Source organism: Cornus florida, unplaced genomic scaffold, assembly GCF_030987335.1.
Source record: "Cornus florida cultivar Cherokee Brave unplaced genomic scaffold, ASM3098733v1 CherokeeBrave_3.0.0_Hap2_Chr10, whole genome shotgun sequence".
Taxonomy (NCBI): Eukaryota; Viridiplantae; Streptophyta; class Magnoliopsida; order Cornales; family Cornaceae; genus Cornus; species Cornus florida.
The window spans coordinates 84,926,704-84,948,559 of record NW_026775580.1 but is presented as its reverse complement, the minus strand read 5'-3'; the positions used below and the strand labels follow the sequence as shown (position 1 = coordinate 84,948,559).

Genomic DNA, 21,856 nt, shown 5'->3' with positions numbered 1-21,856 from the left:
TAACTTGTTTACTACTTCTAATTATTTCATTCCTACCGTGTGTTATTTTATTTTTCTCTAATGTTGTTCATGTATTTTGTTTTGCATGAGGTCATTTACACTCCAAATTTGCAGCTTAGCCTGAAAGAAGATTAGATATATCTTGCTTGAATTAAATTTGTGGACGGTGTCCTTGTTAATTGAATTTTGTGGGCGGTGTCCCTTATTGAAATAATTTTGTGGGCGGTGTTCCTTGTTAAATGAATTTTGTGGGCGGTGTTCCTTGTTAAATGAATTTTGTGGGCGGTGTCCCTTATTGAATTAATTTTGTAGGTGGTGTCCCTTGTGTTTATTGTGTTTTGAAATTTTGAAAATGTCCATTTTTAAGGGGAAATCATGCCGGATTTTTTTTAAATAAAATAAATTAAATTAAATTTAACTCTGCTTTATATTTTGGTATTATAGGTAATGTCTTGTTTTACATTCAAATTCATTTTTTGCTACTACATTGAAGGACATGATAGTAAGTTGTAGGCAGTGGCACCAGTGGGATTGATACGAAGCATTCTCCAGTTGCTGCAATTCCAGAAAGCTAATGATCTCTAAGTTAATCAAATGGAGGCCTGTGCAAGTATAAAAAAGTGGGTGTACATTTTATGGAATGAATATTAGTGATCTCCAGTTGTGTGTACATTTTATGTAAGTGTAATGAAGTGTGTGTGTACACATATATTATTTTTAAGGAATGTTTAGCTCCTTATATGTGGAAGTATATATGTGAATGGTGCAACACTCAAGTTCTTAAGATTATGATGTACAAAGCAAAACTATACGTGGAAGTATATATGTGAATGTTGTTCAGTCTTGTAAGAGGGATCTTCCTTGATTGCTTACTTTTAATCTTTATTCATATTTATCAATTCTGCTTATGGTTGGATATTGTATGAAATATTCACAAGTCCGTTATCAAAATAAATACTCAAGAAAAGGGGAAATGGTCTCATAACTAAACAAAAAAAAATTACCAATTTGAAGGACCTCCACTACAAAATTTCAAACTAATCTAAGTGAAGTAAAACTATTCACAAGCTTCAATGTCCACCAAATCTCAACTCTGACCAATTTAAGAAGATCAACGTTTTGACTTTGTTTCTTGTTAGTTTCAACTACAAGGATCTCTCTCTCTCACATTTATCATGAATTTATATATATATATATATATGAAACAAAACAAAGTTAAATGGAATGCAAGCCAAAAGAAAAAGATAAATGGAGTGCAAAGATCTGTTCTCATTGAAAGGTTATTACAAAGTTAGATTTGTAATTTGGTTGCTATTAATCATGTTTATGAAGATTTATTCATTATTACAAAGTTTAAGATTTGTAGTTTGGTTGCCATTATACATATAAATTTATTCATAATTTTTTTTTCCAAACTCTAATGCAGAATATATATATATATATATTTTAATTTTAACAAATTATCTCAAATCATAAAGAAAAATAAACTATTTACATATAAACTTATAATTGTATTCACATATATAACTTTTCAAAACAAAAACAAAACATTCTTTACCAAACATGTATTCTGTTATTGATTCAGAATTTTTGATAACAAAATACCTAATCCCAAACGTGTTTTGTTTTTGGATTCTTTAAAATGCATGACAATACCAAACGTGTTAATATGTTTCTGATATATAATTATCAAAAACAAAACAATCGTTACCAAACATGGATCCGATTTCTACTAAAAATATACCAATACCAAAACTGTTGTTTTCATATCATACCAAACCATAACGTATTAAAGTATTTACCTAACCTTGTATATATATATAAAACAAAAAAAAAAAAACCCTAATCCAATAAAAATTTCAGATAATAAATACAAAATACAGGGGTTTATTGAAAATCTCAAAACAAGAAGATATATTTTAGGTCCAGAATCGAACAGAAAAATGTTTGGTCTTCCTCAGAAGCACAACTAAGGAGAAAAAAACCCTAGATCTTCTGCAACGAGCCCTCCGGCGACAACTTGATTAACCTCCGGCGACGGTAAGATCTTTATCGGCGACGACCTACTGCCACAAAAGTCACGGTCATTCTCTTCACTAGTATGAAAATTGATAATTATGAAGTCTCATATCTTATCATATACTTGCATATCTTTGTGTATATATAGTGGTTAATTAACATGCTATTGGTGATCGAGCTCTTGCATTTTATCTACCTAGATATTTACTTCATCTTCGTGTAGTTTGATCCCAAATCAGGTAAAACCTGTCTGCAATGCATGTTAAATTATTTGAAAAGATGGTTTCTATGGACAGAACGTTGCAAGTAATGGTTTCTTCTACTTTAACATTGGGGTGAATATTCTAGTTTGTTGGATTTTTCGTGATCATTAACCAGAATGACCAATTTGTCTATTGAAAATTAAAAGGGAAAAAGGGAATCAGCTATAATCTATTGATTTCGGTGTGAAAGTTATTCATTGATGGAAATGGTGAACTTATTTTTCTGAGCTTGAATTATTGCTTCTAGTTAATGAATCATTTCTATATGTATTTAGATATAAAATTATAATTAGGAAAGGTGATTCTCACAAATTTTATATCTTAGACACTTTAAGGGTTCATGTCTTTAGTTTGCCCATGATTCTTGGTTTCATTTTTTGCTCCTACAGAAGTAATTGTGACATTGGGAAGAGAACCACAAACTTACCATATGTCTAAAAGTCATAATTTTGTATTTGTTGAGAAGATATTGGGTGAGTCGGGCATACCGCGTAATTGGTATGCACACCCAATAAAAATGTACCATGTCAATTTATTGAGAACAATTTTTATAAGTAGGTGGACCAATTCCATTGTATGGTTCATTTTCATTGGGTGGTGATTACCAATAACGTGGTATGTGCGGCTCACCCAATATCTATTCGTATTTGTCCCACTGCTTGTTATCTAGGGGCAATTACACGACATACATAATTACAAACCTTAAAATGTGACCTGGCTCCTTCACCCTTTTAAATGAGATTGCCGATTCCACTTTCTCCATGCGCACCACAAAATGCACTACAGATCCATATTCCCAGTCTTCCACATGTGCTTATGATTGACTGTGCCTATTCTCTAGCTAGCAATTTGATTAAACGGTGTTCCTAGGGATGCCCAATTCATTCCAAAAAAGGCAAGTAAAATAGCCCACATATACTCCACCATCTTGCATTAAATTTACTTGGGACATCATCTATGCCTCCACTCTACATAGACAACACGAGCTGGGGAAGAGGTGGCTTATCGGAACCAGATTGTCTTTGTTCAACAGGGACAAGTGCAGAAAAAACCCTAAAAGTATACACCCCCTGGCACTTTTACCCCCTATTAGAAAAAGTGTGCAAAAAACACATCTAATCTTTTCACATTGTGCAAAAATACTCCTCTTGACATAAATTAGTGTTGTAATACCCCGTTTTGCCCTTTTACTCTTCCGAAAATGCCCAATGGGGTATATACGCTACTAATCTCATAGTATAGGGGTGTTATGTGCACATTAGCTTTTTTTTTTTTTTGAAATTTGAGAATTTGTAGAATAAGGATTTGAATTTGTTGAGATTTTAGTTTACTATTTTCTACTAATTTTTTTTCTTTCTTTATTTTAATTTTTTTCAAGCCAAAAAAAAGAAAAAGAAAAAAATCCCAATATCAGCGTGCACTGGTTTTTGGAGTTTGGAGCAGATTTGTTTTCTTTAGTTTACACTTTATTTTTGTTTTTTATTTACTATTTTTATCTTTTCTTTACTTTTATACTTTTATATTTTTATTTTTATCTTTACTTGTCCATTGCCGGCGTCCTCTAATAGTGTCATTTTCAGTAATTTTACAAAATTATTTATTTTTATATATTTTATAAAATGGTTCAATAAGGACAATTCAAAGGGGCCTATTTGCACCAAATTAAAACTTTAGGGGTGTTTTTTGCATGTGAGGGGCGTCCTCCATTAGTGTCATTTTACAAAATTATTTATTTTTATATATTTTATAAAATGGTCCAGTAAGGGTAATTTAGTCAACTTAGGACTTAAATTTGTCAGAGGGACCTATTTGCACCAATTGAAATTGTAGGGTCGTTTTTACACGTGAGGGCTGTGATATGCACTGTAAGCATACTTTAGGGGTGTTTTCTGCACTTGACCCTTGTTCAGAAACATTATACTAGTTATCATTAAAAAAAAAAAAAAATGCGGTCTTGGAAGAAGCCTTAGAACCTTAAACTTCCTTTGCAGAGACCGGGCCTTATGCTCTATTTGGTTGGAAGGAAGGATTGAGAAAGGATGGAAGAGTGGAGGGATAGAAGAAGATTCCCTTATTTGGTTGGAAGGAAGGGAAGACAGAGAGGAAGCAAGGAGGGATAGCTCGTGTTCTTTTATCTGTCCAAATTCGGGCCAGAAGCGAAGGGAGAAAGAAAAACTACCCTCCATATATGTAATACCAATCTGATCCTTCAATTATTTACAATATCACTCATAGTTGTTAAAGGCACACCTAGGCTCCAAAAGCCCTTTGCTCGTCAAGGTTCAGTTGGAATGCCTCCGCGTACTAGGCTACTATAGGCCAGATGTAAGGGGCTGGGTGCTTCGCGATCCAACCCAAAAGTTTAAGCTACTAGGTGAGGCTAACACCCAACCCATATATATCCATTTCACTTCCCATCCAAATTCGATGTGGGACAAGTCTTCCCTTGTAACATTCTCCTCCATCCGAACTCGCAACGCCCTCGTTGCGGTCGAGTCAGGGGCTTACCCGGGGTGTCCACCCAGAAGCTTCCGGGCGGGTGCTTGGTGTGGCATCGGATCAAGGTCTGACTCTGATACCAACTGCAACTGGTTGGGTGCTTCGCGATCCGACCTAAAAGCTTAAGCTATTAGGTGGGGCTAACACCCAACCCATATATACCCTTGTAACACCCAACCCATTTCCCTTCTCATCTGAATTCGATGTGGGACAAGTCTCCCCTTGTAACACTAGGCCCCTTCATTCAGTCTTGCATAAAGCCCTCAAGCTCATGCATTTTAGTATGTTCCAGGTTTAAAAAAAAGTACATTTTGTTTTTTAACCAAATATTTCAATCATTTTCTTGTTTATTTATTGATTATTAAATTAAATTGTACAATCTCTTATCATGATCATATTTAATGGAGCATATTGTTTAACTTTATAAATTTCATAACTGTATGGTTCACTACTTACATTAATTCTACTTCCATTAATTACATTTAGTGCTGGAGTTTGAATATTTATGATAAATATGTTTAAGGTTTGCATGATTTAAGTTTTTAATTGTTTTAGATTTGTAATCGCATTTAATTTGGTTAATGCATATGCATATAAAAGGATTTATGAGCCTTAATTTACTCAATCCTCTTAGTTGGTATATAAATATCCCATTACTATTTGTGTCGTATATCTTGAATTGTTCTGATTGTACATTGATTTTATTGGACACATTTGCATATAGAATAAGTATTTTGATATAGCTAATCCATTAAATTGATATGTTGAAAAATTCCTTATTTTGATATTGACATGTTTATTTTGCAAAGTTTAATTATTCTTTATATTCTTATAGTTTAATTATGCATTATTACAGAATTGGCTTATTTCGATTAGGCTTGCGCCTTGCGCTTAGGCTCCAGGAGACCTTGCTTGAGCCTTTAACAACTATGATATCACTTGTTAAACCCTATTGAAATTCTCTTACACATAATGAGGGTGTATTGGTAAATAAATTTAAGAACTCTCGTTCCCTTCCTTCCAACCAAATAAAGAAAGGTGTCACTCCATCCATCTTTTCTACTAACCTTTCCATTCAACCAAACAAAAAGTGAGGGAGACATCTTTCCTTCTCTAGGGATGCCTCATCCACCCCACTTTTCCCTTCCATTCCATTTTTCCATCCTTCCAATCAAACGGAGTATCGGAGAAGTTAGATTACAACTTGTAGAGTGTTTTACAATACCCACTTCCAAATTTGGAGGCCTATGCCTCATCTATCTTCCCCCCGTCCTTGACAAAATGAACTATAGAACATATCTAACAATTCAATTCCATAACTGCCTTTACCTCCCAATCATGAATTGGTACATGGGAAGTAATATCTCATCTCATGTCACCCGACATTCGAAGTGCTGAGGTGATCTGCCTCCATTTCTTGTTCACTTCTATTTGGTACAATACTACAACTTTGGAAAAGCCTCTCTCAAGATAACCTCTACACACCTCTCAATATGCCAAAAGATCATGCTTCCTCGAATTCTCAATTGCAAAATAATGACCATATATCTACATTAGCAACATTATGGTTTCTCTGTCAGTGATTCCTTGTTGGAATTTCTCCAAGATTCATAGGCCGCTAATGGTGGGGGAATGCTGCTCTTAACTGGGCTCTTTTAAATTCATTTTCAGATGTGTTTGGGCCAACTGGTCTCCATAGTCCAGTTTGTCAAGCTGCAGAGGAGAATATGGTGAAGGTTTTTGCATGTTGGTTTACTTGTTTTGTGCTTACTTTGCCCAGCAATAATATATATATATATATATATATATATATATATATATATATATATGTTTACTGAATTGATCCAACACTTCTCAAATCTTTTTCCAAAGACTAATTCCATAAGAACAGTTTTTTATTATTATTTTATATATTTATTTTTTATGAGCAAGAACAGTTCATCCTCCCATGGTCTAATTGCCGCTAATACCCAAGATTTCACAGCCACAACTATTCTCCAAAGGCTGTGTGCCTCTCTAAAGAATTCTCCATGTATCTCAAACAACTAAATTCTTCCGACAAATACATAATTCTTGATAGATGAATATGTTTACCTAATCATCTCACCCTTTACTGATACCTTTCCAGAGAATGACCCCGGGAAAACTGTTCTCTTCTATTATGGTCCAATTACCCCTAGAACCCCCATATTCCACAACTCTCCTCCAAAGGTTTGTCTCTCTCTAAAGCATATCTCCACAGCCATTCCCCAAGCACACTGATTCTTCTTACAGATCTTGATTTCTGAATCTTGACCCACTTCTTTTTTCCGTTTTAAATTCATTTTCTCCCCCGAGGAACTTAAATGCACTTTTGTTGGTTTTTAATATCTTCATTTCAGTTTGTGCAGTGGTAGATAATTGAAAAGTGAAGTTCTCCTACTTCTGAAAATTTTCTGCAGTAATTTAGGAGGCATAACAATGTGTTGCACATTATCCTGCATCATTTGCCTGGCATTTGGAAGTAAAGGCTCATATTCATGATATGCTTTTGTAATTGAGCCATTTCTTGTATATTTGTTCAAATTTGAGCTTGCTCATGGTGCTTTATGGTTAACACATATTCAATAAGCTGAACCTTTATTTCCACGTATGTTACATTTGTGTTAGGTTTGGATCAAGCCCGGTACTTATGGATGTACTTATTAATCTTATTCACATAAAATCTCGTGGGGTATACTGCTTGTGGATGGAGAATACTGGCATCCTAAGTTTAACCCAGTATTACTCAGATTCAGCTCAAATGGCATGTTATGATTGATATGCCTCGAGCTTGGAAGAAAGTATGAGAATCAGCTCTTCTAATTTGAGCTTGGCCCATAATGCTTACACTCAAACACTTGGTTTTCAGCCTTATTGTCAGAGTGTTACTCGTTGGCAATTTTTAAGAACCATTAATCTTCTATAAAAGAGAAGCTTCTAACAATATCAAATAAATGCTGAAAGTATTCAAGTTAATTGTTTGTAATGCTGTTGTAAAAGTATGTTATGTTAAAGTGATCTGCCATAGTTGGAGTAGGCCATGGACCCTTTCAGTTGAGATCGGGTCTGTTTATGAATTGCATGACAACGCGATTGAATTGTCCTGCAAATTGCAAAAATGTTAGAACAGTATGCATACATGAGCCATTTGATCTAAGCACATGGATCATTAAGCTTTGGTCATTTTTTAGAGACCTTAAATTTTAGAGTTTTGCCTGGCTTGCCTAGTTCACGAGGCAATATCACCGTAGCCAGTGTGACTTGGCTTGTTTTGCAGCGCTATGTTGATGACTTAGATTTAAGCTTCGTACACAGGAGGTGGAGGTAAGAGTGTGTTAGAACTAGAGATCCCTCAGAATGAAACAGATTTTTTGACAGGCAAAAGCACAGATTAATGTGAATGTCAGGGACGTATTATATTGCTTGCAATAAATAATTAAGAATAATATCATCTGTTAACTTGGTTTAACTACCCCATTGGGATGGTGAGCTTGAAGAGTAACTTATGGTGGATCGAGGTAAAACAGATTAATTGGATAATGGTTGTTGGAGTGTGCGGTGCATCATTTTTTTTTTTTTTGTTATCGTGAGAAATAATTAAGAGATAACTGTTAGACCTTTGATTCTCTATGCTAAAGAAAGTTACAATGTGCATGGACTTACAATGATTAGTGGAATGGTTCGGGGATAGAGTTAGTGATTTGTTCATTTGTTGGAAGCTAAAAAGATAGCACCGAGTGGGGGGCAAGTTGAGAGATTGGCATGATGATTTTGGACATTGTGGACCTCAGGCTAGAAATCCTTTACATTTTTTTTTTTTGCAGTCGAGGGTGGTTTCTGACATGTAGAACAACCAAAAATTGACTTAATACGTCCTTTGGTAAATAATAAGTAAAATTTCTGATAATGCTGCTTTTCTAACAATTTCTGTAGTTCATGTCCGCAGTTGTCCTAAACAAACACTTGCGACTAATTGGATTCTTCATTGGTATTTACACTTTTTGGATATTGAATGCTATTAGTGAAATTTTTTGTATTCCTGTTAATGCAGAAGACGATTGAATGATGTCTGATTTTAGAACTATAATGAACTATGAAGGATTTCAACCAGAGATGTTCTCTAGTTCTAGAAATATTGAAATTCGGAGAAGTATTAATCTTGGCAGTTAGCAGGCAAAAAATTAGGAGCTTATCTCTGCAGTTGGCTCATGCATTGCGAACAGTACAAAGGTTGCTAGGATGCTCTTACATATGATGATTTGAACAGATGTCATCATGGGGTTTCATAGTACTTTGTACATTATCCAAGCCAACAGTTTCTATTCCAGTTCATCTTAGGACTTTGTTTTTTCTGGATGTTTAGTCATTTCTTTTCTCTAAAATTTATCGATACTATGTCTAATTGAGTTACTGTTTTAGTACAAATATTAATTGATTGCTCAAAATTTGGGGAATTTTTTTTTTTTTTTTTTTTTTTTTTTTTTTAATGTTTTCAGTTTTACGAATGGGTTAAAATATATTCATTAATGATTATTTACTTTATAACTTTAGTGCCTTTATTTATTAAAAAAATGTCATGGTTTTTACTGCTTTCATTTTTTCATTGTTAAAAAACAGGGATCTGCACCCCAGCATCTTGATTTTGCGAGTAACTTGTAATGCTTGTTTAGTTTGAGTAGGCTATACTGTACTTTTATGGGTTCAAGAGGGCAAATACCATTGTCTTACGAAGGACGTTCTGTCCAAGCTCCAGGGATGATGCGTCATGGCCCATTTCCTACTGGTCACCGCCCCATGGAACCACTTCCTCCTCCCGAGCTTTTGGAGAACAAAATGGCTGTACAACTGGAAGAGATAGAAAGACTTGTGGAAGACAACCGCAGATTGGCTGCTACTCATGTGGCCTTGAGGCAGGACCTTGTTGCTGCCCAGCAGGAAATACAAAGACTCAGAGCACACATAAGAAGCATCCAGACGGAAAGTGATATTCAGATCAGGATGTTACTGGATAAGATTGCAAAAATGGAAGTAGATATCAGAGCTGGTGAGAGTGTTAAGAAGGACCTGCAACAGGCACACATGGAAGCACAGAGCTTGGTAACAGCTAGACAGGAGCTGACTGCCAAAATTCAACGTGCCACTGAAGAGCTGGATAAAGCCCATGCTGATATTAAAAAGCTGCCGGAGATGCATGCTGAACTTGATAGTTTGAGGCAAGAACATCAGAGGTTACGGTGAGTGAATTGAACTGTTTATCTTTTTAATTTTTATTGTTGTCTCCCCTTATACCCTTACTCTCAGACACGTGTTTTAGGCGTTGAAACATAATTTCATTGTTTAGAATTTTTTATATTACACTAAAATGAGAAGAAGAAAAGCAATGTATATTTCGATAAGTACTTAGGCACCACCAGGCCCTGCCCCATCCCCCCACAAATACAAAATAAAAATATGTCAATAGAAAAAAGTCGAATAATAAAAAAAAAAGGAATCTTGCACCTGCATGTTGTAGGTCCAATCAGTTGTCCAGTGTGGCTAGGATTATCTTTAACCCATTCTGTTGCATGCCGTGGAACTTGGAATGTAATCTGTCATTCCTCTGAAAATGATGCAAGATCTGTTACTCCCATTATTTCATTACTCTGAAAATGATGCAAGATCTGTTACTCCCATTATTTCACAGGAATGACCACGCGGCATAGATTTCCATGACATGGAACAGTGCCATTCATAATGAGGGGGGTTGAGAAGGTAGCGATTAGAACTTGAAAATAATTTATTTCTGCATACAAGTGTGCAGTCTGAAGTATTATAGCATTCTAATCAAGTGATTGTCCTTTTAGAATCAATCTGCAAGTTTTTGTTCACTAACTATATTACATGGGTCTGAAACTGTTTTTTTTTTTTTGAAAAAAAAAAAAAAAAGCAACACATTTGAGTATGAAAAAGGTTTAAACATGGAGAAGGTGGAACAAATGCAAGCAATGGATAAGAACCTCTTTGGCATGGCAAAAGAAGTGGAGAAGTTGCGAGCTGAGGTGTTGAATGCTGAGAAGAGGGCACATGGTAATTTTTATTTCTTTTTTGTGTAAATGCATTTCGGATGTTTTCTTCACACTTTTACTAACATTCTGCTGTATATGTATAGCTCCGAACCCTTATGGTAGCTCCTACATGATGAGTTCAGATCCATTGTACCCACCTCCTGTGCATGGTGGTGGTGCCTATGTTGATCCTTATGGAAGACCCCATGTTCAGATGGGTGTCGGGGCTGGAGGAGAGGGAATAGTTCCATATGGCAGTGGCAATGTTGCAGCTGCTCCTAGCGGCATTGGCAACGCAACTGGACCTGGACCTAGTGCTGGCGGGACGTCTGTCTGGGGAGGAGCATATGATGCTATGATTGCTCGGAAGTGAATGTGCATAAGCTGGCATTAGACGCTGTCCATAAAACTTTTCTGCCTCATTCAACTTTGATGGTTATTTAATATCCCAAATTTTGGTCATGTTTCATTAAATCTAATAGTTACCCTTCTCCAATTCGACAACTTATCTTCCAAAGTTCCATCCCAGTGGTGAATTTTTCGTAGTTTTATACATGGATAATATTAATGGCTATATAGCATGCTCCAATTTACATTTGTAAAATAGGGCTTGATCATTTTAATGTTCTTTCTGAGGGGAAGAGGGTGTGTGAGTGTTTGTTGCTAAGGTAAAAATAAAATAAAAATAAAAAATACATGGTAAAAACAGAAGGAAAAAAGAACACATGGTTTGCTGTTACCGGTAATCTCCCTCTTAACAATAGTCGCAAAGATTTTCTTACTGGTCGCTAAGTTGAAAAGGATTTTGAAATTTGTAACTTTAAATTGTAACTTTAAAGATGGTTGAGAATATTTTTTTTTCAATTTTATAATCAATTAAGTGAGTTGATTGTGAAGAGGATGATCTCACTGTAATTTAGTAATAATTTCGTGGGAGAAGGGGTGGTGGCCATAATACTGAACTCATGTTGAGCACAAATTTTTGGTGTAATGGATGAGTAGTGCTGCATTCGTGTAATAGGTGAGTAGTGCCATATACTCACTCATTTATACCTAATTAGTTTTTAATTTGGATCCGATATGGGATAAATGACCCCTTCTAACATTCTTTTTCACCTGAACTCGCAACACTCTCGTTGCGGTCAGGCCACTCTGCATACTCAGGATGGTTCACCCGGACGTCTTTCAAATCGGGTGCTTGGCGTGGCACCGGATCAAGGACTGTGTCTGTGGTTCTGATGTCAACTATAATGAGTGGGCGCTTGTCCATTTATTCAAAAACTCAAGTTGTTGGATAATACTACATATCCACTCATTTATATTCAATCACTTGAAAATTTGGGTCCATTACAACCAGTACAATTAGTACAATTTTATTTTAAAATATTTTGGGTTGGTTTTCTACGCATTTTGATATTTGCAATATCACGATGTAACTTTAAAATTATTATTTTTTACTCAAAAATTTGCTACGTAATTTAAAAGAATTACTCCTATTTTGTCTTATTTTTTATTATTTTGAAACGGGTCCCAATTCTGATAATCAAAATAGTAACACCTGTACTGATGAACGACTGTGATCCACTCGAGTTCATAAACGTGGTTCTTTTTTATTGGCGGACGAACGAACCTCAAAGGGTTCCCCCCAATCTGTATTAAACATTTCTCTCCCTCTTCTGAAAGCCAAAAGAATAATCGATTGCTCTCTCTCTCTATAGCTGTTTGGAAGCTCCTGCTTGATCTAATCACCATGGAAGATGAGGTAAACGCCCAATTTGTGCTCTTTATTTCGTTTCATACTTGTTTTTTCATGTATTTTTGTGATCGAAATCTAAACAGACATGAAGCCCTCAATCTTATTATGCATTCATTTCTGATAGATCTATCTTTTTTGTGTGAAATCTACTGGTAGGATCTGACGGAGTTTCGATGCAATTGTTGTTTTACATGGAATGGAACTTTCATTCCCAACATATTTATTGTCGATATATATATTTATATATATATATGCACGCGCACACATATAAAGGTGTTCATATGTACGATCTATGTATGCATGTGTATGTATTTTTCTGAAAAGGAGTTTTCTTCACAATAGTACTAGGGTTTTTTTTTTTTAATGTCAACAGAAGAGTTGTTGTGAAGGTACAATGTATTTATTTTATTTTGTCAAGGTTTAGCTGTGATTTGTGTAACGGGTGGCCTAGTGGATAAGGGGTCTCCTGGGTTTGATTCTCACATGACGCAAAAACACCTGGTTTAAATGATATGTGTGGTTTGCGAGTGATTGTTCGGAATTTGCAAACCATCCGAGAGTCCAAAGTGGCTAGCGGGTGGGTGAAAAGATAACTGTGATGTGTTTGAAGGGGAAGATACAGTTTTTTTGGCATTTCTGAAAATGAAACCCTAACTCTGTGTGTGGTTGGATACTTTCTCATTTTGGATCCATAAAATGCTTTAGTTGTAGTCGTTCTTGTGAAGTTCTTGGCCAACTTTTGATATTTAATTTCCTTTTTTCTAATAATCTTTTTATGTATGTATACCTTAGGTATGCTATTATTCCATTCCTTGACAATTTTAATTAATTCATTTTTATTTTTTATCAACATGTTATATGAATGAATTGTGGCTTTACATCATAGTTATAGCTTTTTCACTGATGTTGCCTTTCAGATTGAACTGAAGACCGCACCAGCTGATTTTCGTTTCCCCACAACAAACCAATCCAGGCACTGTTTCACGCGCTACATTGAGTTTCACAGGTTCCATTTCTCACTACTTTTGCAAGTAATGATTGTATCTTGAGAGTTGTATATGGTTGAATAGGTTACAGGGGTTCTAGTTAATTGTTTGTTTTCTTTATAATCTAGTTTGATACTTTGAGAGTTTTATGTATCTAAACTACTGGCATTCAACCTATTAATTGTCCTTTATTTTTAATTTATACATTTAATTGCAAACTGCAGGTGCTTGGCAGCAAAAGGTGAAGAGTCCAATGAATGCGGAAAATTTGCCAAATACTATCGTTCCCTTTGCCCAGGCGAATGGGTGAGTAATATGCTTGCTAAGTTCCTTATTCATGGCCTGTTTTGTGTTAACAGTCTTTTGTTGTATGTTTGGGTGTATAATTTATGGTTGTCTTTAATTTGTTAGACTATTTATTTTTTAATTTTTTGATAAGTAATTTGTTAGACTATTTATTTTGTACAGATAACATAGATTGCAACTATATAATTTTCTTTTTGTCTATTATATATAAGACAAATGCTCATTCACTTTGTTCTGCTTGGGGCTCAAATCCTCAATGTTTTCTTTGGGAAGTGGATGAGAACCACTCAAGGTCAAGGTTATACGAAATTAATCCATTTCACTGCTTCTTGGTTGCTTAATGAAATATTCTACTAAATTTTTTCTTTTTTTAGAGTTTGGCAAATTTTGTTAGAGTTGGGAGATAGGTAGGGGCCTGCAAGGTTAAATCACAAGGTCGAATCAAGAATTGTCAAACCGCATAGAGCAAATAATATAATGAACATGATTTAATTTTACATCTGGTTTAAATCTTTTTGTTCCACATTTCAGAGTAACTTTTGGTTGGGCTTGAATATTGTAATGCAGGTTGAGAGGTGGAACGAGCAGAGGGAGAACGGGACTTTCCCAGGACCTCTTTAATTCAAGATCATCTCTTTGAAAGACTCTGGCATGGAAACTTCAAATAGAATCCATCTTTTGTTTGAAGGTTAGTGGATTAATAAGGCACCAACAGAGATTCCTCATCCTGAACATGTTTACTCTGTTATTGCATTTGAACAAGTTGTTGGGGAAAAGATTGAAAGTAGCTTGGTTTGTTGTTACTCTTCTAAATTATTCTCAGTTTTTAATTCATTATTTTAGTGCTGCCTACAAAAGCCCTAATCACTTCCTGTTTGGAAGAAGGGACTGCACTATTTGTCATTGAAGACGTGGCTGTCTGTTTGCCGATAATTCAATCTCAACGGTGCAGGCATGCTGGAGCTCTTGAGAGCTCAATGTGTGAATTACAAAGTGAAACTATTCCTAGTTAGACTGTGGATGGGTGTTTAAATGGTAAAGAGACCTGTTGGAAGGTAGAAATGACCCTTTAGGTTGCTTTTGCCCAATACTATGGTTTTATCAAATTGGAAATAGTAAATTAAGCGTCAATGCAGCAGGCGGACATTAAAATACATACCGGAAGTGTTGAAAAAATCAATGAAATTTTTTCATTGAAGTTTCGAGCAATCTAGATTCTAGACTAGGGTAGTTTTACAGATTTTGTTTATTGTTACATAATGAAAACTGTTGGACAACTCAATGATATTTATTCGTTGAAGGTTCATGCAATCCAGAGTAGACTAGTAGTGTTGTAGATTATAATAGTAGCAAAATGATAGCTTGCAAATGTGATTAGGGTAAGGATCGAATTTGGTAGTTACCGAATTCAATTTATGTGAGAGGGGTTATGGGTTCAATCACATGAAGGTATAAGAATGACAATGACTAATGTGTGTGGAGAATTGCAAAAAGATTAATACAAAATGGCAATAAAGATTAATACAAAATGCTATATTTTCTCATCAGTTTTAATATAAATAGTAGGCGAATAGATTTTCTTTAAGGAAATCAGTGACTGCTATGAACTGTTTCCTTGATATTTTCCAAATTGTGTATGAACTGCACAGGATGAACAATGATTGGGATGTGGGCCCAATAGATCCAAAATCTTACACAATAAAAGACTACATAACAACATAAACTAGTTATACATGAACTACGGTGGCGCAAAGTAATCGACAGAGTGGACAAGAATTATTATATGACAGCCATTCTTTGATGCAATCACAGTGGAATTCATGTGAACATGGCGTGGTTGCGACATCCATCCCTTTCGAGAACCCCTGCAGACATATGGGACACTTATCTGCTGCTAATCTATGATTGTCGTCAATCAATCTGTTGATCTTCAATGCAATCTCAATTTCTTTCAAAACGTCAGCTTCATGCGTCGCAACTGGTTTAATACCTACGTAAGACCTTAATCTGCTCAACATATCCGGATGATCATTCCTTAATAAATTTGAAACATAATTATGATCATGCATCAAATCCTCCTCCTCTCCAGTTCCTTGTTCTTCTTCAACATAGTTAACTTCATGTTGTTGAACTTTTGAATCCGACGAATCATCATCCATGTCCTCAGCTTCTTCTTCTTCTTGATCATAGTTATCAACCATTGATAAAGTATTGCAAAATTCTTCTTCACCTCCTCCATCATCAGAAAAATCTTCGTCAACAATTAATATGTTCATAAAAACATCTACAGCGATAACGATTTTGGGCTTGGTGGAGTTTGAGTCGACGGGGGTAAAGTGAAAATTACTATCAAGGTAAGTAAACATAGTTTCCGAGATAGCACGAGAGTCGATTTCTTCCAAGAAATTTAGTTCGGATACTATGAGTGAATCCAACAAAAATTGTAATGTGTGTGGAGAAAGTAAGTAATCGAGATCAAATTCGAAAACATCACCGCCCTTAATTGGGAATATTCCAGTGACGTCTTTCCCAACATCAACACCAGTGAATATACGGAGCATCAACAGTCCTTTGTTTTCCCAACCCTCATTGCCGGTGCCGGAGAAGTACTCCTTCCACTCAAACACGCGAAATTTTGCTCCAGAAAACCTTTCAAGCAGAGCCATCACTCTCTAAAAAACCTCTTGCGCTGATGTGTGTATATATATATATATATATATATATATAGAAATCGTGTGCTACAAGTTAAGTAGCAAACTTCTTGTCCTTGTTGGACTAGGTCGGGGTTTTGCGTGGATATGAAGCAGACGCATAAATTAGAAACTTTTTGGCAAATATAACCGGACTCCCCACACACGTCTATGTATAATTGGGTCGTGTTTTTAGGATATTAAAATTTCAAAACAATTTACTTTATTTTTATTTGGTCAATTGATTTATATCGAATGGGTTTTAACCTATTTATGAAATTATGACCAATTAAATTTGATGCATCACCTTACTTTGCAAGTGTGTGTTGTTCTAGCGGTTGGGTAAAGTGAAAATAATAATAATAATAATAAAATAAAATAAATTTAACGTGAACTTCTATGCATGTAACAAGTAATTTATTTATTTACTTATTCATTTATTATTATTATTATTATTATTATTATTTATTTTGCCAAAAAACTAACACACCCACTGCAACTACAATTATACAGTGTTATGATTTTTGTATAGTTACTTGAACCTTTCACTTTTTATTTTGAAAGAATATCTTCAGCACACCAGGCATGACATATAATTTTTTTTCAAAAATTAACATTACATATCATTGAGATGTCCAATCAGTAAAAATATATTATTCTATAAAATTGGTTTGAAAATTACTCTAAAATAACAGTTGTATTGATTATGCTGGTGGTTTTTTTTTTTTTTTTTTTGAATGAAGACTCAGGGCAGTCACCTGTTTGATGCGGCATAAAGATAATCTAACAAATCCAAAGTTTGCGCTGAATGTTGCAGTATTTGTTTTGTAGATATTATTCAAATTTCCAAAAATATATCTTCTTACTGTTTAAAAAATATTATAACATTTTATTTCAAATTTCATTGATATTTTTCTTGGAATGGGTATACTTCTAAAACTTTCAGTTTTTTCTTCTTGGATTTGAAACAACAGCATAATCAATGCTTTGATTATAACTAATGTTAAATATATAAGCTCGTTTGTTTGTTTGGGTGTAAAATATTTTTTATATTTTTTAGTGTTTGACTGTCATAAAATATTTATAAAGAAAAAATTATATATATAACAAATATAACTTACTTATCAATTTTTTGCAAATTATTTTACATGTCTCGTCCGATGAATTCGACTTCAATCTTGATCTAGATCTTTGCCGAACACAGAATAAGTAAAAATAAAAAATATTTTATCTGAAAAAAGGAAAAAAAAAATATTTTACATAAAAACAATTGCAGCAACAGTAGCTAATGTTCAAATCAATGCAAGAAGAATATCACTAAAATCATAATATCATAAGGCAACCTATGATTGTGGTCAATCAATCTGTTAGTACTTCTTTTTTGAAGGGTGTTTGCAGGATAAGAGTCAAAAGCATTCTCCTGGTTTAATATATAACCTTGATAAGGCATGGAGTATTCTAAAAACCATCTATACAAAAAACTCTATTGAACACGATGAGTTATACATTAAGGTACTTATAACACTTGAATCACAAAATTAAAGAGGTCGAGGCTATGACATCATTAATTGCCAGTACATTGAATAGCACAAATTCATTAAAGTCGTAAGTTATATATAAACCATGGAAGCGCAAAGTGTTCGACACACTGGGCAAGAACTATTTTTTGGCAACCATCGTCCCAAGCAACCCGTATGAAAAACATGTGAACATGGCGTGGTAGAGATCATTTCCCTCGTCAAGAACTCCTTCAAACATATCGAACACGTATCTGCTGCAGCTCTATCATCATCAATCCATCTCGTGACCTTCACTGCAATCTCAATTTCCTTGAGAACGTATGGTTCATGGGTTGCTGCAATTGGTTCAATAAGTAGATTAGACCTTAGCGTGCTTAGAATATCCAAAGAATCACCCTCCTCGTCAACTATAATGTTTGAGACATTATTATCATCGTCCATCAAGTCCTCCTCATCCTCAATTTCTTGTTCTAATTCAACACCACTGTCAACTTCACCTTCTTCTTCAACCTCTAAATCTGTTAAGTCATAGTCCATGTCGAGTACCTCAGCTTCTTCTTGTTGTTGATCATGATTTTCGTCCACTGATAAAGTATTTAATGAACCCATCTCTTGTTCAATGCTTCCATATTCACAACTATTGCATTCTTCTTCTTCTTCATTAGGAAAGTCTTCGTCAAGCAAAGAAGAACTCTCCACAATAGCATCTATAACGATGACGATCTTTGGCTTTCTTGAAGGAGATGACGAGTTTAATATGGAGGTAAACTGAAAATTACCAACTAAATACTCGAATATCATTGTTGACAGAATACGAGCATTGCTTTCTTTCAAGAAAACTTGTTGGGGGAGAGTAGACAAATCCACCAATGATTCCAAGGAGTCTTGAGACTGTAAGCGGTCGAGATTGAATAAAAATACAGGTTCCTTCTCCTTCTTCTTCTTTAGGAATCCAGTTTTGACTTCTTCAAATACACGGACCATCAACACTCCTTCAACCTCGTTACTGCAAATCGTTTCGCTTTCGTTCCACTTGAACACACGAACTTCTGCGTCACGAATCCTTTCAACCGCAGCCATAGTCTCGATCTAACCTACCGTCTTGTACAAGTAATTTAAGTTATAATGATTTAACCTATCGACCTGATTTTAAGATATATATATATATATATATATATATATATATAAAATGTATTCACCGTCTTTCTTACTTACTTTGGTTGCAAGCTTCTTGTCCTTGTTGGACTCAGAATTGACTCATGAGTACTACTACTATTGTTTTGTTTTGGTAAGTAATTGGTGAGTAGTGTTGTGTTAGTGTAGTCACAAAATACTACCCCCTTTGGGAAATAAAAATCTTTTTACTTTCCGGAAAAAATAAAAATAAAAATAAAAATCTTTTACCAAATATAGTTATCATAACGGCCAAAACTCTCCTCCCACTAATCATGTTTGGATCACATCTCCTATATGATGTTAAAAGTGACAAAACAACTAAGCAGCCAATTGGGTTTTGAATTAACCGACCAAGATACTAGTGATGGGCCGTGCCCTAACAACAAAATGGTTGCATGTTTGCTCTTTGGCCCATAAATTCCCACTTAAGTGGGCCTGTACAGTTTCAGTTCTTTATATAAATATTTATATTAAACGAGATAAACTAGCTTTAATAAAAAGTAGGATTAATTACAACGACACCCTTTAAGATATACCATATCAACAATTATATACAACTTAATCATTTTTTGAACAAAGACATCTCCTTAAATTTGATAAAGTTAACAAAAACATCCTTGTCAGAATTATGGATCCAAACAGGCCCTTAAAAGGTGAGAAAAGACTAGATTTTCCTTCAATAAAATACTAATTTTTGATTTAAAATATTCAAATCTTTAAATGACATAATTATCCTTATCATTCCCAATTTTTTTCTCTCTATCCTCTCTCCCTGAAAACCCAGATTTTTTTTTTCCCCAGAAACCACTACCGCCACTTCCACCGTTGCCACCTCCACCCACTCACCATTGCCACCTCCACCAACATGTTTTAAGACCTCGAAAACATGATGGAATATTCAATACCCACATACATCTATCTATCTCTATATATCTTCCAACTCCTGAATCAACTAAAGTTCAATAGCGTTCATGTATATATATATACTGAGGATTGAGAAGAGAAGCAGAGACCCACATCTTTTTGAACCCATCTAAAAAAACGAAATAGAGAAATTGGAAATGGGTTTAGTGAGGATTATTGCATACTATTATTATTATTTTTTGATAAGTAATAATCAATGTTTCCTTTTTCACCGTCAAGTTTCTCTGTGCCCATCGAAGAGGCATGTTTCTTCAATTTTGTGGGCAAATATATATATATATATATATATATATATATATATATATATATATATATATATATATAGTAAAGTGCAAAAAAAAAAACCCTTCAAACTATACTCTCTCTCCTTATAAACCCCCCTGAACTTTTATTGTTGTAGTTAACCCCCTGAATTATCAAAAAATTTGCAAAATTTACCCACCGGTGAGCTTCCGTTCAGTTCTTCCCATTAAATAAGCATATGATGACCACGTGTCTAAGTTGTAATTTTAAAATGACGAATTTGTCCTTATTATCTTTAGAAACTATTAATTAACTATATAAATCTGAAATTCCCATATTAAAAACCATCTATGTTACGTTTTTTTATCTATGGACATGTTTGGTCTTCTTCATCTTTTGTAAGATGAGCTTAATGGCTGAATCGGCAAGCATTCGCTCTCCCTTGTAAGCTGAAGTTTAAGCCATGTCAACTGAAATTCTTTCTACAATGATTTCTTAAAGCAGAATACCGAACCCAAACCTCTGACCTTGCCGTTCCTCAGCAAATTGAGCCTTCAAATTGGATGTAATGGGAGAAACATAGTTGGTTGCTAGAGAAGGAAAAGTGCAAAGATGGCATTGGAGAAACATATAGACGAACTCACAGGAATCTATGGTTGCCGATGGGTAACTATTTTTATGGAAATGGCTGTTGGAAAAAGAGCAATGCAGGGATAACGCTGGATAGAGAAAAAATCTCGACAGAATCCATGAACACCATGGTCGTCGATGAAGATATCTATGAAGGAGAAGACTGCTAGAGAGAAGAGTGCAAAGATGTGTTGGAGAGAAACAAAGATTAATCTCGCCGAAATCCATGGACACCAGGGTTACCAATGAGGATGTCTTTGAAGCAGTAAACTGCTAGAGAGAGGAGTGTAGAGATGGCATTGGAGAGAAACATAAAAAATTTCGCCGGAATCGAAATCCATAGTCGTTGATCGTTTTTATTTAAAGATAGTCCTAGGAAAATGCAATGTTTTACAGTTGACCCGCAGTGAGGTTAGTTTTGGCAGAGGCATTGGAAGATGATGCGAACAGATGGAGAAAAGCTGAAAAGGTGGAGAGGATAAATTTGGAGTTGTCTGTTGATAAGGTGATGAGTTGTAAACTTCTTTATGGTTATTGAGATTTCATTTGACACCATTAGCAACAGAAGTCCATAAATCACCAAAATGACCAAGGATAAATTCGTAATCTTGTATTTCCGGTATCAACAAATGACCGGATGTCCTTAAATGCAACTTTTTAATAGTTTAGGGGGGCAATACTTAATTCAGGGAGGTTTTGTGCAATTGCATGATAGTTTAGGGGGGTTTATTGCACTTTACCCATATATATATAAGTTCGTTCTTTTAAGATATATATAT

General features: G+C 34.8%; 2 protein-coding genes across 5 annotated transcripts; both read left to right on the top strand.

Annotated features, from left to right (window-relative positions):
* Positions 1–1,895: 1,895 nt before the first annotated feature.
* Positions 1,896–11,469, top strand: LOC132279572 (protein FLX-like 4). 4 transcript variants are annotated; one of them, XM_059781592.1, is made up of 4 exons: positions 1,896–2,040; positions 9,473–10,036; positions 10,729–10,868; positions 10,951–11,469. In XM_059781592.1, the coding sequence occupies exons 2-4, from the start codon at positions 9,498–9,500 to the stop codon at positions 11,217–11,219; spliced, it is 948 nt and encodes a 315-aa protein (XP_059637575.1). In that variant the 5' UTR covers positions 1,896–2,040; positions 9,473–9,497; the 3' UTR covers positions 11,220–11,469. The 4 variants fall into 4 exon arrangements, with proteins under 4 accessions (XP_059637575.1, XP_059637572.1, XP_059637573.1 ...); XM_059781589.1 differs by having other exon boundaries at positions 9,420–10,036; XM_059781590.1 differs by having other exon boundaries at positions 1,896–2,083; positions 9,420–10,036.
* Positions 11,470–12,451: 982 nt separating this feature from the next.
* LOC132279571 (cytochrome c oxidase subunit 6b-2) lies at positions 12,452–14,797 on the top strand. Its single transcript, XM_059781588.1, has 4 exons — positions 12,452–12,608; positions 13,520–13,608; positions 13,813–13,894; positions 14,462–14,797. Exons 1-4 carry the CDS (start codon positions 12,597–12,599, stop codon positions 14,513–14,515), a joined length of 237 nt encoding a protein of 78 aa, XP_059637571.1. The 5' UTR covers positions 12,452–12,596; the 3' UTR covers positions 14,516–14,797.
* The last annotated feature ends 7,059 nt before the right edge of the window (positions 14,798–21,856 follow it).

Bases quoted from the DNA above. Each gene is read 5' to 3' on its own strand.
- LOC132279572 (XM_059781592.1), top strand. From the start codon at position 9,498: ATGGGTTCAAGAGGGCAAATACCATTGTCTTACGAAGGACGTTCTGTC. The intron at 10,037-10,728 runs GTGAGTGAATTG...AAAAAAAAAAAG, and splicing joins CAAGAACATCAGAGGTTACG to CAACACATTTGAGTATGAAA. The intron at 10,869-10,950 runs GTAATTTTTATT...GTATATGTATAG, and splicing joins TGCTGAGAAGAGGGCACATG to CTCCGAACCCTTATGGTAGC.
- LOC132279571 (XM_059781588.1), top strand. The intron at 13,609-13,812 runs GTTCCATTTCTC...TGCAAACTGCAG, and splicing joins CGCTACATTGAGTTTCACAG to GTGCTTGGCAGCAAAAGGTG. The intron at 13,895-14,461 runs GTGAGTAATATG...ATTGTAATGCAG, and splicing joins CCCTTTGCCCAGGCGAATGG to GTTGAGAGGTGGAACGAGCA.